Source organism: Maylandia zebra, linkage group LG11 (assembly GCF_041146795.1).
Source record: "Maylandia zebra isolate NMK-2024a linkage group LG11, Mzebra_GT3a, whole genome shotgun sequence".
NCBI classification, from domain to species: domain Eukaryota; kingdom Metazoa; phylum Chordata; class Actinopteri; order Cichliformes; family Cichlidae; genus Maylandia; species Maylandia zebra.
The window spans coordinates 23,340,478-23,363,244 of NC_135177.1; the positions used below are offsets into that span (position 1 = coordinate 23,340,478).

The following is a 22,767-nucleotide window of genomic DNA, read 5'->3' on the forward strand; positions in this document are numbered from 1 at the left end:
TTGTATAGAAATATAGAAAATTAAAAGCATTTCTAAATCCTGACAAATGATTTTAAATACAGCTTAGTCCAAAAAACTAAATGTGTGAATGTTTAGCGTTTCTGTAGAGTCACTCTAATCTGTAATCCACATGTTTTTGAGACTGCACTTAAGTTTTCTATATATTTGTGTGTTTTTTTTAATGGTTCATTAATGTGAATGTGCACTCGTTTTAAAAAATTTTTTCAAAAAAGATACATGCCAAGATTTATACCGTTAACAAAAAGTAAGCAGAAAAATAAAATGATGTGGGAACAAACGTTTTAGTTTCATCCATCCACCTGTGGCTGTAGATCTTGAGATGGAGTACATCATCTACCAATCAGAGGGCTGTTGGTTTGACAGCTCTCCCACTCTGCAGGTTAGTTGATGTTAAAAGTGCTTTGGTGTAGAAAAAGCCTGTGTGTGAATGAGGCTTGCAGTAAGATAATGCTTTGAGTGCTCAAATAGAGCAGAAAAGCATTACATAAGTACCGGCTCATTTACCATCTTCTTAACCGCTCATCCAATTTTAAGGTTGCAGGACAGCTGGAGAAAAATCCACAAAATCATAGCAGCTTAAATCACCAGTGGGAAAATATTTTTTTTAATTTCACTTAATTTTATATATTTTCAATGCCCTGTGTAGCATAACATAATAACTATTTCTAGGCCTCCAAGGCATGCATATTGGAGCTTGGGGGGGGGGGGGGGGGGTAAAGTGCTTCACGGATACTGATAACTTGTAATACAATGACACAGGGTCTGTACCCTGATGTAGCAGGCAATGTGAAAATGCTCATCTTTTAGCCCAGCATGCAACCAAAGGTGCTGAATCCGCTGTGAGCCCTAAACCGCCGTCTGTGAGCCCCGCTGCTGCTACCCGGAAATATTACAAGGGCCGGAAAGGACCAATGTTAAGGGAGCACACGTCACTCACTTTTACCCAAAAATATTATCACCGAGCATCCTAATTTTTCTCGGCCGCCGAAACATCAAGCAAAAGCTCACTGACAGCGCAACATGTCGTAATCAAATGGCGAGGAGGCGGCTGCGGTACCCGTCGGCGTCGATTTCTTGGGGGGAACTGTGCAAGCGTTCACCCAGCTCAGCATCAGTGAAAATGGCTCTGGCTAACGACTGGAAAACAGCACGCAGAAATGGAAGCGGACGATAGCTAGCTAGGCGGTTAGAAGAAGGCGTGACAGGCCTCATCCGTCTGCAACTGTGCCCTGCAACTGGATGCGTAGGTAAACATTTGCCGATTATAGGTTACGCAGATGTATATGCTAACGCTAGCATCACAGTGTTAACGGCAGTCGGCGTGCCTGTATTTTTGTGGTTTAAAATGACGGCTAACATTAGCGGTCGGTCGGTTATGTGGTTTTGTAGACTGCGTGTGTGTGGCAGCAAACAGCTAAACACGCCGAGCCAGTGTAAAATACGATGCTAAGGAGAACCGTGAAGTTTTGCATGCAAGCGCTTCCAATGTTTTCTCTGTGTGTGTGTGTGTGTGTTTTTTTTCTTCTTCCCCGCACTTTCCTCCAAATGTTAGCCAATACTATTTCAGGATGCCACCTCAAGTGCATCCGTTATAACTGGCGCCTGTAACGGACTGCTAATGTTTACACTGTACAGCGTCACTGTGTTAATTTGAGCATTTTCTGCCCTTCTTTACAGGATTGCCGAGGTGCATTATAAAATGAGAGGCAGTCAAATGTGCGATAGATTATCTTCCTCATCTGCCCGGGGAGCTCACTCCCCTCTAGCTTCATCGCATCAATTAGAGGAAACGGTAAGATTTTTTTAAGAGGTGAGCAAAGTGAGTGAATCTGCCGTAGACAGTTCATGTTAAGCCATCCAAGTATTCGAATAAATTGGAACAACTTCATACTATTTTTTTATTGCAACGTCCATTTATGCCTACTTGTTTTAATAAGCCATGCAGATTGTGCCCATGCTTGTTGGTAGTGGAGGTTAGATTGGTTTAAGTTTATTGCTGCCCGAGGCACAAGAAAATCACAGAAAGCGTAAAGAAGTAAAAATAAAAGTGCTAATAAGAAATATATGTATGTATCTGCAGATCAGCCACCCTGTTGATCTGTATTAAGGTACTATACACCTACTGTTGCTGTGTAATTACATCCATCATACCTGCTCAGGTAATTGATCATTACTATTAATCTTTTTAAAAACATTCCTTATGTATATTATAACCTGCTCATGGACCTTTAAGATTAAAACTAACATTTGAATTGTGTGATAATTGACACAATAACATTAAAATATCTAAGTCAGCATTGTTGGTTTTGTACATTTTGGGGCTAAAACGTGCATGACTTATTGCCAAATTTGAATGAAAATTTTATTTTTTTGCAAGGCAGTTTTATTTGCATTTAAATGATGGAATAGTTTAATGTTGGAAAGTGAAGTCTTGATAATTGGCTAACAGGCTCCCATGTGTCTAATGATTCAAGTTATACAGAAACTTATCTTTAAAAGGATTCTTAAGAGTGAATAACCTCATTAAATTAATTTGTATCTAATTTGCATCTTTGAAGTTTCTCTTATCACAAGGATTGAGTTCTACTGAAAACCCTGAAACCTTCTGAAATGCAGCCATGAGAACAAGAGCGATTTAATGAGTCGTACTAGTCCTGTGAAAAACTAAGTACACCCTTACTGTATCCATAGGAATTAAGAGGGTAAGAAGCTGTAAAAGCAGACATTTTGGCAGTTTTCTGGTCTGTCATTCAGGTGTGTGTTTACACATTGCCTGGTGGAAAACAAACACAGAGTATCAGCACAGACACCTCATACCAGCTGTCACGCACAGTGGTGAAGGGTTGAAGATTTGGGTTTGTTTTTCATGTACAAAACTTGGAGACCTTGCAGCCATTCAGTTGATGAACTCCTCCTCTGTATACCAAAGTATTCTAGAGTCACACGTGAGGCCACCTGTCCTTGGCTGAAATTGGGTCTTGCAGCACGATGATGATCCCAAGCACACCAGCTTAAAAAGGAAGGAATCAAGGCGTTGCAATTAGGGCTGCCACAAACGATTATTTTGATAGTCGACTAGTCACCGATTATTTTTGCGATTAGTCGACTATTAAACATTTATTTTGTGACCCAGAAAGAATAATAAGAGTAATATTAAAACTAACTAGCTGCCGCCATTGATGGAAACTGAGCAAGGCCACGCTATGAATTCTGGGATAGGTTGGGCTACGAAGTATACACCGACCCATCCTTCAAATCTGGGGAAATGAAGGGCGCATTTGTCAGCCGCATTTGTTGGAGTCTTCGAATTTGTACAGTCTTCGTCGTGTCGCTGTAACGTAATTGGCCTACAAATGCGGGCACAGGAGGATGCAGTTCCTAAATTTGGACACAGCTACGTTACCGGACACTGCGTCTTCTTCTTCGGGGTTTAATGGCAGCTGGCATCCTAGTACATGCAGTGCTGCCATCTTCTGTTTCAGTCTGTTATTACACTCTTAAATCCTACTACTCATTCCTGCGTCTTTTGGAATCTTACAAAGCTTCAAACGACGCGTCAGTGATTTTGATAGCCGACATAATCGTGACTAGTCGACTAATCGTGGCAGCCCTAGTTGCAATTGCCCAAAGTCCAGAGCTCAACATGATTGAAATGCTGTGGCACAACTTCAAGAGAGCTGTGCTTAAATGAATGCCCACAAACCTTAAATAAACCGAAGCCATATTGTAATAAAGATTGTGCTGAAATTTCTCCACAATAATGTGAGAGACTGATGAGCGCATACTGATGATTACTTAAAGTTATTACTGTTAAAGGTGGCACCACAAGCTACTGAATCATGTTGTGTACTCAGTTTTACATTTGACTGTACGTTTACAATAAACGCCGTCTCGTGTTTTCTTGCACTATGTAAAAGAGATTGCAATGCGAAAACTGTTACTGAAGTTGTAAATTCTTACAGAACACATGGTAAAATATAGCAAGAAGTGGCTAGTGTCTAAGTAGTGTAGGTTAAAAGTAATGCAAAATGTCTTTCTTGTTTCACCACTGGTGGAGAGAAGTCACTTTACTCAAGTAGTCAGTAAAAATAACATATAATCCGTGTCATGTAAGGCTTTAAGAAGTCAAAACAACCAGTTTTTACACACAGACACACCTGCTCTTAACCAGAACCAAGAAATCTGCTGTGTGATGTGGTTTTTCGTGGAACACTGCCACATGTCTCTCTCTCTCTCTACATCTTCCTGAGTAACTGTTGTTATTAGAGAGACGCAAATGCTGCATTCATAATGTAAAACACACGAGATTCTTCACAAACTGCTGCAGCATGTTAGGGTTAAAGGGTTAGATAAAAATCTGCCTAGTTTCATACCGTGCACCTGTAAGCATAGACACTAAAAATGCTTAAAAAATAACTTTGTCTTCTGTAGCAATTATGAGTCTAATAATAAAGGAATTGGCCTTTATGCAGCAATTCTAGTTGTGCTGCAGTCCACAAGAACTACATACCGGTAAGTCATTACAAATTGTAAAATGTTTAATGTATTTAATAGTTTGCTCAGTAGCTGTGAAATGCTAAGCTTGATTTGTTAATTGATTCTTTTCCTAATACCAGTAGAAACCTTCACTTTTCCAGCCTAACAGCAGTAGTTGTATATTGGTCACAGCTCAACTAAATGTTTCCATTTATAAGAAGTATTCACTTTAGGTATAAATGCCATATTTATTAAAAGTAAAGGCTACTTAAAAGTCAGGTTGGTGGGTTGTGTCATCCTCACTATAGTCTGTGTATTGCTGCAGTTTAATTTGAGGCTGAGATTTAAGCATGTACAAATTCACCTCAATAAATTAAAGGACTGTTATAGAAGGGGCATAAGTGAATTTTAAATATATTTATAGACTGTGTAGTAATGCTATGACTTTCACTCCTGTTTGATTTTGTGTTTTCAGCTGTAGGAACTTCTTGGCTGAACACCGATGAGGAATCTTGCTTAGGTGAAGGAGCGCAGTAAAGGAAACAAGAAGTCGTCATTTGAACTGCTTCTCAATAAAAACTATTCTAAGCAAGTTTTAAAATTAGGTGGATCTTATCTACCTGCCAAAAGACACGTTTTACCGTCTGATCATCAGATTGTCGTCTCGGCTACCCCTCTCAGTTTGGAAGTAGTGCATGGGCAGTGGATGATCAACAGAGAGTAGCAGCACCAGACCTAAACAATCTGGAGAGACGAACTTTTAGTTTTAAGCTATCATTTAAGTATTTCTTGAAAAAGAAGTCGTAGGTTAGTTTCACCCTTAGGGTTAAGTTTGTCTTTCACCAGTCAGTGGTGGGATCATTTTCGCCGCCCCTAGTGCTGGAGGTTTGGCACCTGCATCCCCATGTGCCAGTGAGTGGGAAATGTTCCAATTTGGAAAATACAATCTGGACATTATAGAGATGTTAAGTGGGCACCAGGCCCACCAATTCAAAGGCCTTGGTTTAGATCGGCAACTACAGCATCAGCAGCAAGTGCAGCTTCACCAGCATCAACTCCAGCAGCAGCAGCAGCAGCAGGCTGAGTCCCCTGGAGCTCTTCTGTCTGGACTTGGCTTGGGCCCCCTGCAGGGGTCTAGAGGTAACGCCTTTTCTGATTCTGCCTCCATTTTTGCCAAGATGAGTGCCCCTCCTCCCCCACCTTTACAACAACAGCCTTCCTCATCTCAGAGCTCTCGTTCAAAGTCAAGCAAGATGAGCAGCAGCAGCTCAAGCCATTCTTCAGGCTATCCACAGTTCCTGCGCTCTTTCCACCCGTCTGAGGCAGCACTAGCACAGGAGCAGTTACACCCAGGTGTAGGCCGCTTTGAGCACTTTGCTGGGGGAAGTAGCAGTAGTGGGAGCGCTGGGGGATTAGGAGGATTAGTAACATCAGCACCTCCACCCCCCCCTCCTCTGCATCCCGGCCTCTCTGTCCCCCAGGCATCACCTGGCCCCTCCTCTTCTTCTCCTTCCCCTTCAACCTCTGTGGCAACCTCTAATAACCCTTCTAGCAGCAGTGCAGTCAGCTCATTGGGACACCAGTTGGTTGGGGCCCAGTCTGATGCACGGAGCCTTCATCAACAGTTTAGTTGCATGTTAGCCGCTAATCAGTATTTTCTTTCTGGGGTGCCTGCTAATGCTAGTTTAGAACAGTTTCTTGTTCAACAGGGAACTCATAACCATTTAGGCATTGGCTTAAGTCAGACAGGCGGGGAGCCTAGTACTAGCCTTGCTCCGCCTCCTGCTTTGCACTCTTCTCACACTCATGGCCACTCTACTCCCCAGCCACAGCAGACTCCACAGCAACCACCCCAGCAGCACCAGCTTCCACCGCACACCCTTTCTCATCCTCACTCTCATTCTCATCCTCATCACCCTCTCCACCCAGGCTCTCAGCCCTCATCGCTGGGCGGCTTTGACTTCCAGGGCATTCCTGTACTATCGTCAAATCAGATAGCTTCTCTGATGCAGCAGGAAGCAGGTTTGCCCCTACCTTTGCCGCTTCATTTATCTTTGTCTAAGGATGACGGTAAAGGGGAAAGCAGCGGAGGTGGAAGTAGTAATAGCAGCAGCAGTAGCAGTAGGAGGAAGAAAGCTATGGCCGGCTATTTGCCACAGAGAAAATCTGACAACAGTAGTAGCAGTAGCAACCATGGGCACAGTAGCCACAGTGGTAATCCCAGCACTAGTAGTAACGGGGGGCTAAATCATGGTCAGCCGCCAGCTTTAATTGGGAGCGGGGTGGGTATGTCAAACATGGGTGGAGAACCGTCATCCCTGCTTGCCTCATCATCTTCATCCTCATCAGTAGTTTCTTCTTCCTCCTCCTCTGCTCCGTCTTCCACTGCTGCCTCAGTACTGGTTACTAATGATTCTCACCTTTCTAAATCTGATAACCAGAGCTCAATGCAACCCAACACCACAGAGTCTGACACAGAGCCAGTTTATAGCTGTGGAGAGTGTGGCAAAAGCTTCCCTCAACTTTCAAGCCTTCGCAGGCATATGCGCATGCATGAGCCAACCGCAGCAGGTACTAGCAATACTGCCACTACTGGCCCAAACCCTGTTCACATAAAAACACAGTCTGATCCAAGCCTTCCCCATTCGACCCAAGAACCTCCCCAACCCTCTTCCAATTCTTGTTCTAGCCCAAACAAAATATTTCATTGCCCTGATTGTGGCAAAGGCTTTAAGAAAAAAGGGCATCTCCTGCAACATGGTGTTATACACTCGTCAGCCCGCCCATATGGCTGCTCCACCTGCTCTCGGGCTTTTAATCGTAGAGAGTCACTGACACGGCATGAGAAGATACATGAGGAAAAGCCATTCCGATGTCCCGCCTGTGGTCGTGCCTTCCGTGAGAGCACCTCTCTACTCAACCATGCTGCCTCAGGCACCTGCGGCAAGCCAGGTAGGGGACCCAAACAACGGGGCAGCAAGACAGGAACTGATGGTGAGGACAGAGTCGAGGGAGGGGGTGGAGGAGGTAATGGAGGAGGGGGAACTTATCAAAGCAATAGAGGGGTTATTTATGGGAAAACTGAGGAAGAGGATGGTGTAATCATTGTGAGGGAAGGAGAACCAAAATCAGGTTTAGGATGTGATGGTCTGTTTCATTCTGGAAGGGGAGGGAATTCAAATGACAGGGACAGAGCAGATGGTAAATACCCCACTGACTACTCTCGGAATCGTTACACAGGCTACCATGATGACCACCGTTCTCAAGGTAATCCATCTCCATGCTACTCTGGTGCCTCCCCATGTGGAAGTGGGATGGCGGGCCCAGCTCTGAGAAAGGCACCCCTGGCGCCAACACTGCATCCACATTCACAGACCCACAACCAGCACCACCATCCGCAGCAACAGCCCCACCTGCCCCTCTCTTCTCTACTGGATGACTCAGAAGATGATGTCACTAGCTCTGTGAATAATGCAATCTCTGCTATAACAGCAGCTAGTAACAGTGGAAATAGAGGGGATGACAGGGGAGACATCATAGGAGGTCTGCTAGGTGGTCTTGGTTTAGGACCTCTGGGCTCACCTTCATCCACATCTGGTATGGATAAGAATTTCAGAGGTGGTGGGAGTCAAGAGGCTATGACCAGCAACCCGCAGAATCCTACTGCCAAACCAAAACGTCCCCGCAAACCAAGAGCTAAGAAAGATCCTGCAGCTGGCGGACAGCCCCCCAAACGTAGGCAGTACACCCCCAGAATGGGCCCCAGTGGGCTCCCACGCACTCACCTCTGTAGTGTCTGTGGTAAGGGATTTGCACGCCGCGAGACCCTGCGCAGGCACGATCGCATCCACACAGGAGAGAAGCCCCATCACTGCACTGTTTGTGGGAAGTATTTCAGAGAAGCTTTCCACCTCAGCAAGCATCAAACAGTCCACTCCGGGGCAAAGAATTACAAATGCAGCATCTGTGGGAAAGAGTTTGGTTACTCCCAGAGCCTCAGGAGGCACAGTAAACTCCACCAGAAAGGGGAGATGGAAGAGGTGCCCACCACACCGGCTCCAGAGAACCTTAACAGCTTTAACCCAAATCCTCAATGTAGCGTGGCCCAAGACCGGAGCCAGAACCAAGCACCAAGCACCTCCTCCTATTATCCCTACTCCCAAGACGTCAAGCCTCAAGACACCAACCCCCAGCCGCAGCCTCCTCCCCCACCCCAACCACAGCCCCCGCCGCCACCTCGACTCTACACCTGCGCTATATGCTGGAAGTCGTTCCGTCACCACTTTCACTTGACTGCCCATCACCAGACGGTCCATGAAGGTGGGGGTGAAAAGCTCTTCTGCTGTGAGGTGTGTGGGAAGGCGTTTGCTTACTCTAACAGCCTCACTCGACACAAGCAGTCTCAGCATGGCATGACCCGCCCTGAACAGTCTAACCCACAAGAAAGCAACAGTGGGTCTGGAGACAACCGAGGTGGGAGTGATGTTAATCAGTCAACCTCTGAGAGTGAGGCTGCCACGAATGCACTGCTTCAGATGGCACCTTCCAACGAAGGCCACGGAGGGCAAAGTCTAAGTGTTGTCACTCATAGCCACCAACAAGCACCCCCACAGCCACCAGTTGGTTATTCTCCCCTCTTTTATGATGCTGCAGCTACTCAGTCTTCTGCCTCTGCGGCACCAGCTTACTCTCAGCCACTTCCTCCCAACTCTACAGTCATGCCCCCGCAACACCCGCATTCTCCAGCCGGAGTTAAAGGAGAACACATATATCCAGCTGGATCCCGTAGCCGAACTCTTCACACCACGGCCCCGTTCCAGCCCCTCACGGAACTGCCCTCCACTGAACATCATCATCTGCATCACCATCATCATCACTCCCACCATCATCCCCATCATCAGTCAGGCACCCAGCCCCACCAAACCCTCGACTGCGACGTCCAGTCGTCACACGATGACATGAGACGACACAAGAAGAAGAAAAAAAAGTCCAACAGGAGAGATTGGAAGGGAAATAAATGGGAATCTCAAGATTTAGTAAGATTTGATGAAATCAAACGAAAGAGAAAGATCAGTTGTACAATAAGAGGGCAGTTGAATAAAAAACAAGGCTCTCTTCGTTTGACAATTAGGCGAGGAGGAGGATCAGGTGGTGGTGGGTATAAGCTTGTCAACACTGGTGGAATGAAAGTGCAGATCCTGTCATCTCTCAAAGTTCCTGTGAAACGTTTTGGCTGTCCAATATGCCCCAATTCTGTGTTTTCCCGTAAAGCGGGGCTGCTTGTCCACATGGCAGTTAAACACCCACAAAAAGCCTTGAGCACTCAGGAGCGACTTAGGTGCAGTGTGTGTGGGAAGCAGTCTTACAGGCCTTTGGCAGTCTTCATTCATCGGGCTTCCCACCGTGCCAGAGGGACTTTCTCCTGCCGACGCTGCTCAGCTCGCTTTTGGAACGCTACCCTTCTTCACAGGCACAAAGTGTCCTGCCGCCGCAGGGCTAAAGGACTGCAGAGGGGAGATGCTAAGAGGCTGAAGCTTTCAAAAAGACCGGGAGAAAGACAGACCCGTGAGGGTCATGAGGAGATGCCATTCCTACAGGGACCATACAGATACTGAGCTTCCTGGTTTCTGAAGAGAGTGGCATACAAGAGGGATGTTTCAGTTCTAAAATAGGAAGTGAGAGAAAAAAAAGGGACTTGAAAAGGCATCTGCTGCCTTAAGGAAAATTTGCCTCGTGTCTCTGTTGCATCTACTCTGCTGACTATTAGAATGAGTGTGTTAACAACTACTGTAGAGTGTCCTATAAAATATCTCCAGAAATTCTTCCAGATTATGTTGGAAGGTGTTTTCAAAGACGTGACTGTTTCCATAGGATCATTAATTAACCCCTTAAGTGCATTGACACTATGCTTGGCTGACACTGTGCAGTTACTAGAGCAGTTTAGGTGAAATGACCTGCTAATGTATCTCTTACCCATAACTAGAAGCCCCGCTACACCTCTTGCTGTATGATAAACGTCTCTGCTGTGTATTTTGTCTTGTTGTTGTTCAATTAGAGGCTCTGAGGATTTTTTAAAAATGTAAAGTGCATTTATTAGGAGTAGGGACACGGGGACAAAGACCTTTGTTGATAGTTTGTCAGTGCATGTTTGTTCTCTGGTCAAGTTTTTTGCTGAGGTTGTGAAATCACTCCTACAGTATGTGATGGTTTATTCAGTATATCCCCAGAAGTTTGTAGTGTAAACCTGATTTGAAAGTTGCTCTATATTCCCTAGTGATTTAATCACACATAGATAAAATGTCAACGTTGCTGGTAATTAGCATTACAAGGACCCCTCTCCTGCCAAAATGACGAAAAACTTACAAGAAGCCTTGCTTATGATGTTCACTTTACTTCATTTATTTGAGATCTTCCTAGCTTTTATACCAAGAGATTGAAAACAGGTTAAACAAGTGGACTGTAACACATGTTTATCTCATGTTATTTGTATGCTCTTTTTAGCAGTGATTATTTCTACAGTACTTCACGGTGTGTTAAAACAAGGACCTATCATGATAGAAACAAATGTAATATTCCATGTATTTATGTGTGTAACCCAATCAGTCTTCATGCCAATCTTATACTTACCCCTTCTACCTTTTTACTTTTTGCTGAGCTGCAATCATATTCTTACTGTTAAGCCTTGTTTTTTTTTCTTTTAAAGAAAAATAAGTTCAAAATACATCTTGTCACTTTATTCACACATATGAAATGTTCATACCCCTGTCAAGCCTTGTTTTTTTTCTTCTTCTAAAGAAAAATAATAGTTTTAGTAGATTTCTATCACATTATTTACTGAGAAGTCAGTAGTTGATTATATTTCAGCAATGAATAAACCTTAAGTGTAATTATTTGTTTTCCTTTCATTTCTGATTCAGAGTTACTCACTGCAATATCCAGGAAATGGTAAAAACTGCTAGTTATCGAACATGAGCGAGTTGTTTCTGAAAGGGCATGTAAAGTGCATTTATGACTTGATGTGAAAGTCAAGGATGACGTTCACATGAATCTTTGGATTAAGTGGTTATCAGCATGTAGGTACACTAATAAAGCTCATTGAAGTGCTTAGACTTACTAATGTTATCAGCCAAGTTCCTCCAGGATGAAGAATGTTTTTTACTGATCAAAGCTTGCACATATGACTGTTGTGGGGAGAAAAAAACAAAAAGAAAACTCACTTCTGGCTCCACAAGATGGCAGTAAGCAACTCATTTATGGTGTGCTCTTGGCCTGGTGGGGATGAGTGTGGCAGTCACATGGATTTTACAGCGATAGGGGGTGGACTGGAGACGCTGGTGCTGTGTGGCTGTCTGCTCCAGATTAATGAAACAAAAAAGATTGTTGTAGCGACCAGATTCAGTAACCCATAGTTAATTTAAAAGCACCTTTTCCCCTCTGGAAATTAATGTGGTTTATAAGCAGATTTCTGTGCATTTAATTTTGCATAAATTGTCCGCAGATATATATATATATTTTTAATTTAAGAACTCTTTAAGTGTTGTGAGGTTTAATTCATGCTGATGATCTGGCTTGCTTGCAGACACAAAAAATGATGATTCATCCACTCTGATATTTTTTATGTGGGGGTGACACGTGGTTATAATCTTGGGAGAACACAGCTGGACAAGACTGGAGTCTGATAGGTTAATTCGGAAAAATAATCATTAAAAAAAAGGGACTCTCGGGACAGGGCTGAACACAGGGCTGCCTCCTCCTCCTCCAGTGCTCCTGCCTCCAGTTGCATTCACTTATTTATTTTCAGGGCATATTGTTCAAATGCAATTACTCAATGCGTCTTTTGTATGCTGGTCTGTCTGTAATCTATTTACGTCAACTTCTGCATGTCTAACTCTGGAGGAAAAAAATCAAAGGGGATGAATTCCTGCTGCACGCATTGTTTTGCATGTGCTTTTCAACTTGTACAGTAGACAAGACAACCCTCGCGCTTTTTTTGTATTTCGAGCTGCTCGGTCTCACGCGGCAGTAGCATGCACCGGGAGGGAATCCGAGCGGGCGGGCTTGTCCGACCTATTTCTGCCCAATCGGCTCCGGCGCAAGGGCGGAGCAGCAGCTCTCCGCGGGCCTATCAGTGCCCGAGCTGTGAGCAGACGGGCCTCGTCTCCGCGTGCCTCATACACGTGAGCCTGAGCTGCTATTGTACGCCGGCAGGCAACGTGCAGAAGCGTTCCTCTCGCCTGAAAAAACGGCGCACTCACGTTTTCCGTGGATTACAAGGAAACTGGAAAAGTCATGCAGCAGTGCCTGAATATTAGAGAAAGCCAAATTATGCTCCAACGGAGAGCGCGAGCCTAAGCGCCATTAACCCCCAGCTTACAGCACAGTTAGCTGTTTCTCATGGTTTCTTTCCCATCACCATGGTGACGCTGAGACTAATTTACATATTTCCTGCTTCTTGTTTGATTTTTATTTTTTTTACAAAAATAATTGTGGTTGTACCTGTCGGGAAAAACAACACAACCTGCTGCTCCCCTCGAGGTGTGGCACGAGGGGTAGGTGTGTCCTCATAAATAATTTAGGCGAAAATTGAGAGATCTGTTAAAGCCAGGCCCCGCCCCTCTCTCGAGGTGTGACGTCACGTGAACTGCCCGTGTCCATTCCAGCTGAGAGAAAGAGAAACGGGAGGAGGAGGAGTACGTCGCGCGGCCCAAACACAGATCCGAGCCCGTGCGCCCGTGACTGGATCCACCGGATGGAAAAAAAAAAGTACAGACAGAAAGAGGAAACGACCCCCTCCAGCCTCTCCAACCACCCCCTCCCCACCGAGGGACAGCAGAGCGCGACAGCAGAGAAGCAGCAATACAACTTGTCATCTGACCACGTACAGCTCGCGTCGCTGGCTGTTTTTTTTTAATGCTCCTCTTTCTCCACGACAGTTTTGTTTTGACGGAGGAAGTCTCTCTCTGCGATCTTCTTTCATTATTATAAGTATTTCTTTTTAAATTACCGCACCACTAACTCGGGATATCGCTCTTCAAGTTTTTACTGTAATATTTTTTCTTGTGCGTGCAAAGTGTGTGTGCGGAATTTTCACGCCTTTGCAGTTTTATTATGGACAGTATTCCTAATCAGATGGTCTGACTGTCCCTCCCACACTGTTCTCCGAGAATAACAGCTTCATCTACAACATCCAAAGGCAATGGAGTACTTCGAGGAAAATATTTTTGCAGGGAAATAAAGAACTCTTTATATCTACAAGTGAAAGGTAAGAGTTTGCGTGTGTAATTTAAACTTTCTGACATAATGCCATGCCAATGTCATGACTGTAATTACAATATAACAGATGCTCTATTCTGCATAGATAAGTCTCAAAACTACCTTTTTGTATTTGCCCACCACCCCACCCCTCCTGTGCTCACAGCCACAGTCATCCAGCCTGCTTGTCCCATTGGTAGGTACTCCTGTCAGCTCGCCTAGCCCTTTCAAGTGCCCCAGGTGTGTTTCTGCGACCCGTCTGGTCCAGGATGTCCAGGCAACTCTCCCAGCTTCCGACCCCAGACCTCCCAGCTGGGGCAAGCCCACAGTTTGGAAGCTGTACTCAACCTGGAGGCTCCCTGACAGGGGGGCACCTCAACTCTATGGCAGGTCTGAAATCCCTCCTGCAGCACCCCATGAAAGGAGACCAGCGTTTAAAGAACTCATGCGATTCGAAAGGTGAGACCCTTCTGTGAATTTAATTAATAAAAGGTCAAAGTGTTGCTTTATCAGCATAATCTGCCTTCTTCTCTACGCAGTGGAAAAGCATGGATAAATCTTTTCCATCCACTATTACTGTTGTATAAAAATATGTACCACTATTAGTAATTTTTCATATGTAAAGGCCACAAAGGTTTCATGCCCCAGGACATGTGCTCAGGATGACTCCTCAGTGACCATGGCCAGATGAGCTGAATTATAATCCCTGATGCAACTTCAAATTAGGATCTAGATTACACTGGGTGATAACATGCTTTGGTTTAGCTGTAAATCTAAACCCATACAAGCATGCGTTCTGGGTGCGTTTTCTCTGCCAAATGTATCCCTGGCTATTGTGAGATTTGTTCTGGAGTTTGTGTATACGTTATGACAGCAAATCGGTTTTGGCTGTTGGTTAATGCTGCAATTCAGCTACCATCTGGGCCCATCTGTGTTTCTGTGTGTGATTGTATGAGAGATAGGCGGAGAAGGGGATTTTGTAGAAGTGCCATTTAGTTCTGTGCAAATATGAAGAGCTGATTTTTAGCATAAAGCAGGAGAAGCGTGAACTATCCCAAGGCCACCTTCTTGTCCACTGAAACCTGTTAAAGTGACACCAAAAGTAAGCATCGTCATTTTTATATTCCACTAATAAGTCTGCTTTTTATTCCCATCTGGCAGACAAAGACAGACTGGACCTCGATGAGGACTCCTTGGGAGTGTGCCCAATGAGGAATGGAAGTGGAATAGTCAACAGTAATAGCAGTAATGGCTGTGGAGGAGGTGGAAATGGAGGAGGAAACTTCAACCAGTTCCTGGGGCCTCTTTTGTGGGATCGCACTGTGCCTGCGGATGGGGGCCTCTTCCAGCTTCAGTATATGGACTTGGAGGAGTTTCTAACTGAAAATGGAATGGGCAGCATGCACAACAACAATAACAACAACAGCTCCTGTTCAGCCCAGATTCCCTCACAGAGCCCGCAGTCAGCTGTGCCCAACCAGAGCTCCCAGTGCCTACCACCCTCATCCCCACCTGGATCTTCATCCTCACCACCTTCTACCTCTTCTTCTCCATCTCTCATCGGTCTGGAGGTGGCTCAGCCACAGAATCTTCCAGGAGGAACTGACTGCCTGCATGGTGAGTTGACTAATATCGACTAGTTTGTTATGGCCAGTGCAGAGACTGGTTATTATCTAGGGATTGTCAAGATCACCTCACAGCAACAGTCGTGGAAAATGGTTTCCAAGCTTTTCAGAGTTGACAAAGTTTCACCTGCTGCTGGTCGACTAGCAGGCCTTTCGGTTTAATAACAATAGTTGTGATGTAAACAGGGTTATGTGGAGTGTGGGCTAATGATTCAGGACTTCAACTGTTCTTGCTTCACAGTGACTATCATGGCAATCAAACATTTCGCTGTCCTGTGGGGTCAAGCTGAGGCCGTGAGATCACATGGTTATGTAAACAAAGTAAGCTTTAAAAAGAAAACAGAGTTTAAAATTTGCACCTTAACCATGAAACCATGACCATTTGGTTGCATGGCTGCAAGGTAAAAACTGATTGGGAGAAAAACAAAAAGCTGAAGAGCAGTGAAGAACTTGAAAAAAAATAGGTAAAGCAAAATAAGGAGTCCTGAGCTATTTGATGAATCAACTTCATAGCTATGACAAGAGAGTTTGGTGTAGTTTGGCATGTGATCTGTGCACTGCAGTGTACAACACAATCAGCATTCACTCCCGGCCAATAATGATTGTGCAGCAGGGTCAAAACAGTACACAGAGAGAGAGAGAGAGAGAGAGAGAGAGAGAGAGACAGCAGTGTGTGTGGAGTGTTTGCGGTTGCGTGTCTTTAAATCTCTCCCCACTTCACACGCCACAGCCATGTGCACGCGTCATTACACGTGCAGAGGCTGGGAGTACTGGAGTGAGAGAACTAGAGGCAGGGCCAGCAGACGTGTAGGAGGAGTCCACAGAGGAGAAGGAGGGGGGGGGGGGACAACAGGAAGAGTTTCCCTGTGCCTGCTGGACTTCACACCGAACATATGATCACCAATGAATGACAATAAGTGCACTGATATCAAGAGGGGAGCTTTATACTTTATGGGATCTTGACTGAAGACCTTTAATTCACTCCTTCAGTTACAAAGCACTCGTTCATAAACTCCGATAAGACATTTATACTGCATGATAAAGGCTTGTGCATTTTGATCAATGTCCCTTTGTTTAAAGTCTTATAATTACGTCTAGATGCTATTTGCCTCCTTTTAATGCTAAACTGCAACATCACAAATGTACTCACAAAATATCAGACGGCCTAACGATGAACAATTATTAGGTAACCAAGGAGAATGACCCCTGTTTACCTTCGCAACGGTTTTGGGCTTTCTTGGAATGCTGTTGTACAAGTTCTGGAAAGTGTGAGGGCACATGTCGGGCCATGTAATCAAAAATGAAATCCTGCTGTTATTTAACGGTGGAAACATGTGAACGAAAAATGCACCAAATCTCCTTGGCAAATCTGCGTTCCAGAGCTGCCCGAAAGTCAGAGGTGAGAGGTAGCAGTAAACTGCAGGGTCTTTAGGTTTTCACTCCAACAAAGCACCACAACAGGTGGTGGCACTACCTAGTTCCTGCTGTTGGGTTTAAGCAGCACGACACTCGGTTAACCATATCCACAAGAGCTTTCAGCAATACGTAGATCTGACTGCTGATTGTGCCCCGGTGCATCTACCACTTTAAATAGTTTTATTATAGTACGGAGGCATTGCCAAGGGAGTGTGAGTGAACAGTGTTCACCTGGTGTCAAAATATGGCCTCACATTACCTGTCTATTATATAGCCATTACTCATGCTGTAGGTTCTGTTATACTACAGATCCACAGGTAATATAGTTAGCAGCTGGCAGCACATACAGACCAACAACCTGCTGGCTTGTTTTTTTTATTAAACTACATTAAATATTCATTATATTCACCCTGGGTTTGATATTTGTCCATATTTGGGAGGCTGCAGTGCTGTGTTAAGTAGATACCTTGTTAGGTATCCAGCTAACACATAGAGGAGCTTTGAGTCAAGTTGACATCTCTGTTAAATTGCCTCACTTGCATGTGGACAGGCTTATACATTCACAACAAGGATGATGACTGAGCTGTCTGGATTCACATAGAAGTTTAATGGAGGCTTGTGCTCTTTGAAAGAAAAGCCAGACGAGTAAGGTGCATTGGCCCTACAGGGGGGTGGGCTGGCACATCACCCTATACCGGCCCCACTTAAAGAAACTGGATTGGAGAGGAGGGAGAACACATTATATAACATTTCCGCTTATAGATTTTTCTATCTGCATTTGTTCTGGTTGTGAGCTTTGGTCCACAAGTACATTTTCAGCAGTTCATGTGATAAAACTTGTCAAGGTTATGCTTTGGGCCAAGAGGTTTTGTGTAGTGGTGATTGTGTGTTATATATTCTTAAAGCCTGTGGACCAGAGGATTCACATCAAGACTGTGGTTATGTTTTTATTTTATCAGTAGCACACTCAGTGGGACATATAAAGAACTAATTTGATGTTAGTTTCCCATTATCAACAGATGCATAATAAATTATACAGATGGGTAAGAAATGAAGAGGAAATCTGCACCCATTTCTGACATGGCACAGCTTTTCTGAGAGGTTACCTTTATCTCATGATGAAGTCTTTCCACCCTGATAAAAAGATAGATAGTACCTCCATCCATAGAGGTTAAAAGATCAGTAATCAGATCTCAACAAAGTGAACACTTGTTTAAAAATAATGAAATGCTTTCCTCCATTACTGACAAAACAAATAAGGGTAAATATTGAAGAAAAAAAAGTTTCCACTCCCCCATTAGTGTATTAGAGATGTGGGTAATCTGTGCCAAGGTGCATTGAAGCTATGTTTTTGGCACAAGATGGCTAAAATCTTACTGAGACAGCTAGCATTGGCTTTCAATTAATTAATTTAGGTATTGCTTTAAACAGCTTGTTGCTTAGTTACATCCACAAATCTGTGCACTAAATATTTGTAGATTACATGATTGAATTATATTGCATTTGCTATTGTAGTATACTTTAAACATTACCTTGACTATGAAATCTTTTATCTGCCAGTGAAAGCTCACTGAATACCAGCCAACTCTTGGTTAAGGCCAAAGCAATGTTTGTTTTTATTAACAATGTAGCTCTCTGCTGCCATCTGGTGGTTATCATGGAGTGCTGCATATTGTTTTTTTATTTTTGTGGCTGATCTGTCAAAAAGTGTCAAAACGTCTTCCACTAAAACTGTCAAAGTGTTTAGTGTACTTAGGTTTATCTTCTTTTTAATTCTAGGGAGTCAAAGGAGAATGAATGACTCCTGTGAGTCACCCTCTTCTTCCTCTTCATCCTCCTGTCCGCCTCTGCTCACACCCACTGGGAATGGGCCAGATGTGATTGGAATGTTTGACATGGATTCTTCAGACATGGCTATGTCCAACACGTCGGAAGAGCAGAACTTTGATCCGCGAAGGCACTCCTTCAGCGAGGATGAGCTCAAGCCCCAGCCAATGATCAAGAAGGCACGCAAGATCCTGGTACCCGATAACATGAAGGTGAGGCTGCTGAGGTATTCACAGCATTGATGCAAGTGGCTTACATGCAGTTTATGCCCTGAGACTGAAGTAGTTTGAAAGCAGATAAATAGTAATTAAATCGGTTATTTTAAAAATTTGTATCGAATGATTTTAATGTCATAAAATAGTGAAAATGCCATCTAGATTTACCAGAGATAAAGCCTTGAGAGGCTCAAATGGTTAATACACTGTCCACATTGTTTGAGATTCATTTATCCGATGACTAATGGGGCAATTATCCAGCTATGATCATGGAAAATGATCAGTTGAGGAAAATACTGGCAAGAGCTAAGCTGTTTACCTGATATATTTATTTTTATCAGAAATGAGCACACGCCTGGGTCTGCATTTATATTTTACATTGTTAGCGCTTCAGTTTAATGAAAACAGTGTAAAAGGCAGAACAGTTTCACAATGAGGGCATCCGATAATGGACAAGCAACAAACACAGGAGCTGCAAAATAAAAACAGAGATTACATAAACAAAAAGCCCAGTATAAGTTATAAGATTGATGACTTGTAACTGAGTATAAAGAATCATAAACTGTGCAAATCCTCACTCTGTAGTTTATGGAAGTCCATAAAATATTCTACAGCCAGAAAAAAGACAGCAATTCAGTTTTTAGCAGCTGTGTGTGGCACATGCAGGTTGTTTGCTTACTTTATTTGCTGTCAGACAGTAACCAGTAACCAAATTCTGAGGATGTGGTATGCAAATAAACAACAACGACAAAGAAGTGTCTTTTCATTGCCAAACACCCACATAGCTGTAGAAGTTAAGCTAGAAAAAACACTACACACTTCTTAAGAAACAAATCAGAACACTCACTGATTCTTTTCTTTATACATTTTATACCTAATAATCGTGAAATTCCCCAATAAAAATAAGTGGATTGCATTGGTGGATGCTGAATAATCCATATGTGCTGTTTTTTTTCTTCGGTCCTTTTGTAGGATGAGAAGTACTGGAGCAGGAGGCACAAAAACAATGAAGCGGCAAAGCGCTCCCGGGACGCCCGCCGTCTCAAGGAGAACCAGATATCAGTGCGCGCCGCCTACCTGGAGCGAGAGAACGCCGCCCTCCGACAGGAAGTGGCCGAGATGAGGAAGGAACTGGGCCGGTGTCGTAACATACTTAGTAAATACGAAAACCGTCTCGCTGACCAGTGATGGCAGCGCGGAGAAGAATTAGGACGAGGAGAAATATAAGCTGGATTCAATCTAAGACTCTGAATTTCTGGGGTAACCTGATGGACATAAAGGGGGTCAAGCTGATTATGATTATAATGATGATGATGATGATGTTGATGATGAATGTATAAGACGAGGAGAAGGTTTGTGCATTGAAGCTCAGGTGTCTTGTTTCGTTGAGGTGTCGGCTCTTAAAAGTGGCGGACAGAGAGAATAATTTAACAGATGAAAGATGTGACTTTTAAGAGTTTTGTTATTGGAGAATTGTATATTTTTATAATACTTCAGAAAAATTAGAGGGAGAGCAAATTACAGAATAATTTTGTATATTTTCTACATGATGGGGACACAGAGATGGGGGAAAGCTGCGGTAAATATCTTTTTATCATAGTTGAGTCAGGAGATGCTTAACAGGTTGTCAGCCATCGATGGTTTTGTTTTTGTTTTTTTGTGTTTATAATTATAGCCAGGATGCAGCAGCAGGGTTGAGAAGGCATGTAACAATTGTAATATAGAGAGCAAAATTATCTTAAAGACGTGTAGTTCGACATTTTGTGGATTTTATTCAAGCACTTAATTTGTTTCCTTTTATGTTTCTGTCACTGGGGATGCTTGAGGGAGACAGAATGAGAGACACTATGTATACAGCCCAGCTCTATCCTCTTGGCCAGTCTCGTATATTATTTTCTATTAGAACAACGTCACCCCCCCTTCCCCCTTCTAACAATATTAGCTCTTTTTACCTTGGTTTTAACTTTATGAGACTGGTACATCTTCCTCTAGCCCATATTTCTGTGTATTGCTCTTTTACTTTTTCACTATCCCAGTGGAAGTGCTTTCAATCTGCTCTGGTGTTTTTCGATATTTCCCGAGCCTGTGGAAGCCTGTTGTGATGCCCTGGGTAACTCTGCTCCTCTTCATCCTCTCTTTGAATTGCTCCCCTGTTTCTATATCCGATGTCTCTATTTCTGTCTGCTCCCACTTGCAGGCAGTCCTTTGACAGTTATGTGCAAACTCTTCCCAATGCATTTTGTCTTTGTGACTCTCTTGCACCTGAAAGGTGCACAGAGCAGTTCAATCTCAGTGTTGTAACATATTCTGCAGTAGTAATCAATCGTCCCTGTAAAAACACACGTTGTTACTTTACTGAACACACTTTAATTAGCATTATTACAGGGGTGTGGTGGGGGGAAGGGAGGGGAATTGTTGTGTATATTGGATAGGCCTCTACTATTTTGTGTATTTGATGTATTCCAGGAGATGGGTTGAGTACCCCCATTGAGTGGAATGTGTTAATTTCTCAGATTTCTGGGAGAAATAAAAGCCAAAATGTTGATCCTATGTCGATCCACGAAACTTGTTGCTATTTAGTGCTTTTTCAATCCTGTTATTGCTCCTTCCTTTTTACTGTATCTATGAACTTCTCTGTGTACCCAACAACACCTACACAGGGGCATGGTACACTATGTTATGTTCCCTGGGGGAGGGACGACTAGTAATAGTGTGATTTTAATCCTCCAATGACCATGATGAGTAGTTACCATTACAACTATTATTATTGTTATGATTATTATGATTATCCCTCTTATTGTTGTTGTTCTGTATTATTGAATGTTTTTTTTTTCTTTCTTTGGATGATCTGTTGCACCTTGAAACATCTTTGATCTTCAGTGTTCCTCAGAAAGACTTTTCAAATGGAAAAACAAAACAAAACAACCCCAGTCTCGGCTATTTGCACCTGTCTTCGGACCCACATCTATCCACTTCTTCTACAGAGACTTCTGTTTTCTTTGACCGGGGATTTCACAAACGTGGCTCAGTAACTTGAACATGATGTTCACTCAGACCAACTTGACCTTTCATCATGACCGTTTTCTCACCTGTGCATGGACTGTGCACACTACTGATACGCTCCTTGTTGGTTTATCTGCCTTTATCACCTCATTCAGTGATTGTTTGCTCTCCTAACAGGATTTTAGTCTCCTGTATCTTCACCGATGTGGTTGATAACTCTTATAGTGACTCTTAACTGATCAACTGCCCTGCTGCATCAGTAGTGTCGATGATGTGCCCAGCCCACCAGTCAGTGCTGGTTGTTTGGATGTAGTATGAGATTTCCTCCCCCCCCCCCCCAAAAAAAAAAAAAACACAAATAAAAGATTGTTCTCATTAATCACTGCGCTGTTTGTGGTTGCTTCCAAGTAATCCAGAATTGAATCAAAGCCCAGTTTTGAAGGCAAGACGAAAAAGGTTAAAAATTCAGGGTTTTTTTTACTTAAGCTGATAACCAGACTGTGATACGTGGTGAAATGCACCATGTTGTTTTGATATCCTCCCTGTTTGTTCACATTGTGTACATTCCTTAATTGGCAAAACAGTTCAAATACCAAGTCTTGCCCAACTGAGGCAGTTCTGGTTCCTGTAAATAAATTTAAAGAGTGTTTTATGCATTTTATAATTAAATGCACACTACGTTTAAGAGACTGAGTTAGAGTATATAAGGTAAGATAATGTAAAAAAGTTTATATGATGGGCTATGCGTAAGATAAAGCATTAAAAAAGCCACACTGACCTACTTTGGTGCTCACACACACACACACATATATATTGCATTCAATATATAAAGTCAAATCTATCAGTTTCTTCCTTTTATAGCATTTCCTGTTTGTTAATTCTCTGTGTGGACAGTAGTTATGCATATGTCACCCCCTTTATCTGTTGTCTCA

The 22,767-nt window shown here is 43.4% G+C and overlaps 2 protein-coding genes across 8 annotated transcripts; both read left to right on the plus strand.

The window, feature by feature from the left end:
• Positions 1 to 857: 857 nt before the first annotated feature.
• si:dkeyp-69b9.6 (uncharacterized) lies at positions 858 to 11,387 on the plus strand. 6 transcript variants are annotated; one of them, XM_076890039.1, is made up of 4 exons: positions 858 to 1,268; positions 1,699 to 1,813; positions 2,102 to 2,180; positions 4,494 to 11,387. In XM_076890039.1, the coding sequence occupies exon 4, from the start codon at positions 5,421 to 5,423 to the stop codon at positions 10,110 to 10,112; it is 4,692 nt and encodes a 1,563-aa protein (XP_076746154.1). In that variant the 5' UTR covers positions 858 to 1,268; positions 1,699 to 1,813; positions 2,102 to 2,180; positions 4,494 to 5,420; the 3' UTR covers positions 10,113 to 11,387. The 6 variants fall into 6 exon arrangements, with proteins under 6 accessions (XP_076746154.1, XP_012780493.1, XP_012780492.1 ...); XM_012925039.5 differs by having other exon boundaries at positions 4,973 to 11,387; XM_012925042.3 differs by lacking the exon at positions 2,102 to 2,180 and having other exon boundaries at positions 859 to 1,268; positions 4,973 to 7,449; positions 7,738 to 11,387.
• A 1,181-nt stretch (positions 11,388 to 12,568) lies between these two features.
• Positions 12,569 to 22,171, plus strand: dbpb (D site albumin promoter binding protein b). Of its 2 annotated transcripts, none has more exons than XM_012915854.5 (5): positions 12,569 to 13,759; positions 13,950 to 14,208; positions 14,911 to 15,366; positions 18,570 to 18,829; positions 19,805 to 22,171. In XM_012915854.5, exons 2-5 carry the CDS (start codon positions 14,019 to 14,021, stop codon positions 20,018 to 20,020), a joined length of 1,122 nt encoding a protein of 373 aa, XP_012771308.1. In that variant the 5' UTR covers positions 12,569 to 13,759; positions 13,950 to 14,018; the 3' UTR covers positions 20,021 to 22,171. The 2 variants fall into 2 exon arrangements, with proteins under 2 accessions (XP_012771308.1, XP_012771304.1); XM_012915850.5 differs by having other exon boundaries at positions 12,571 to 13,759; positions 13,916 to 14,208.
• The last annotated feature ends 596 nt before the right edge of the window (positions 22,172 to 22,767 follow it).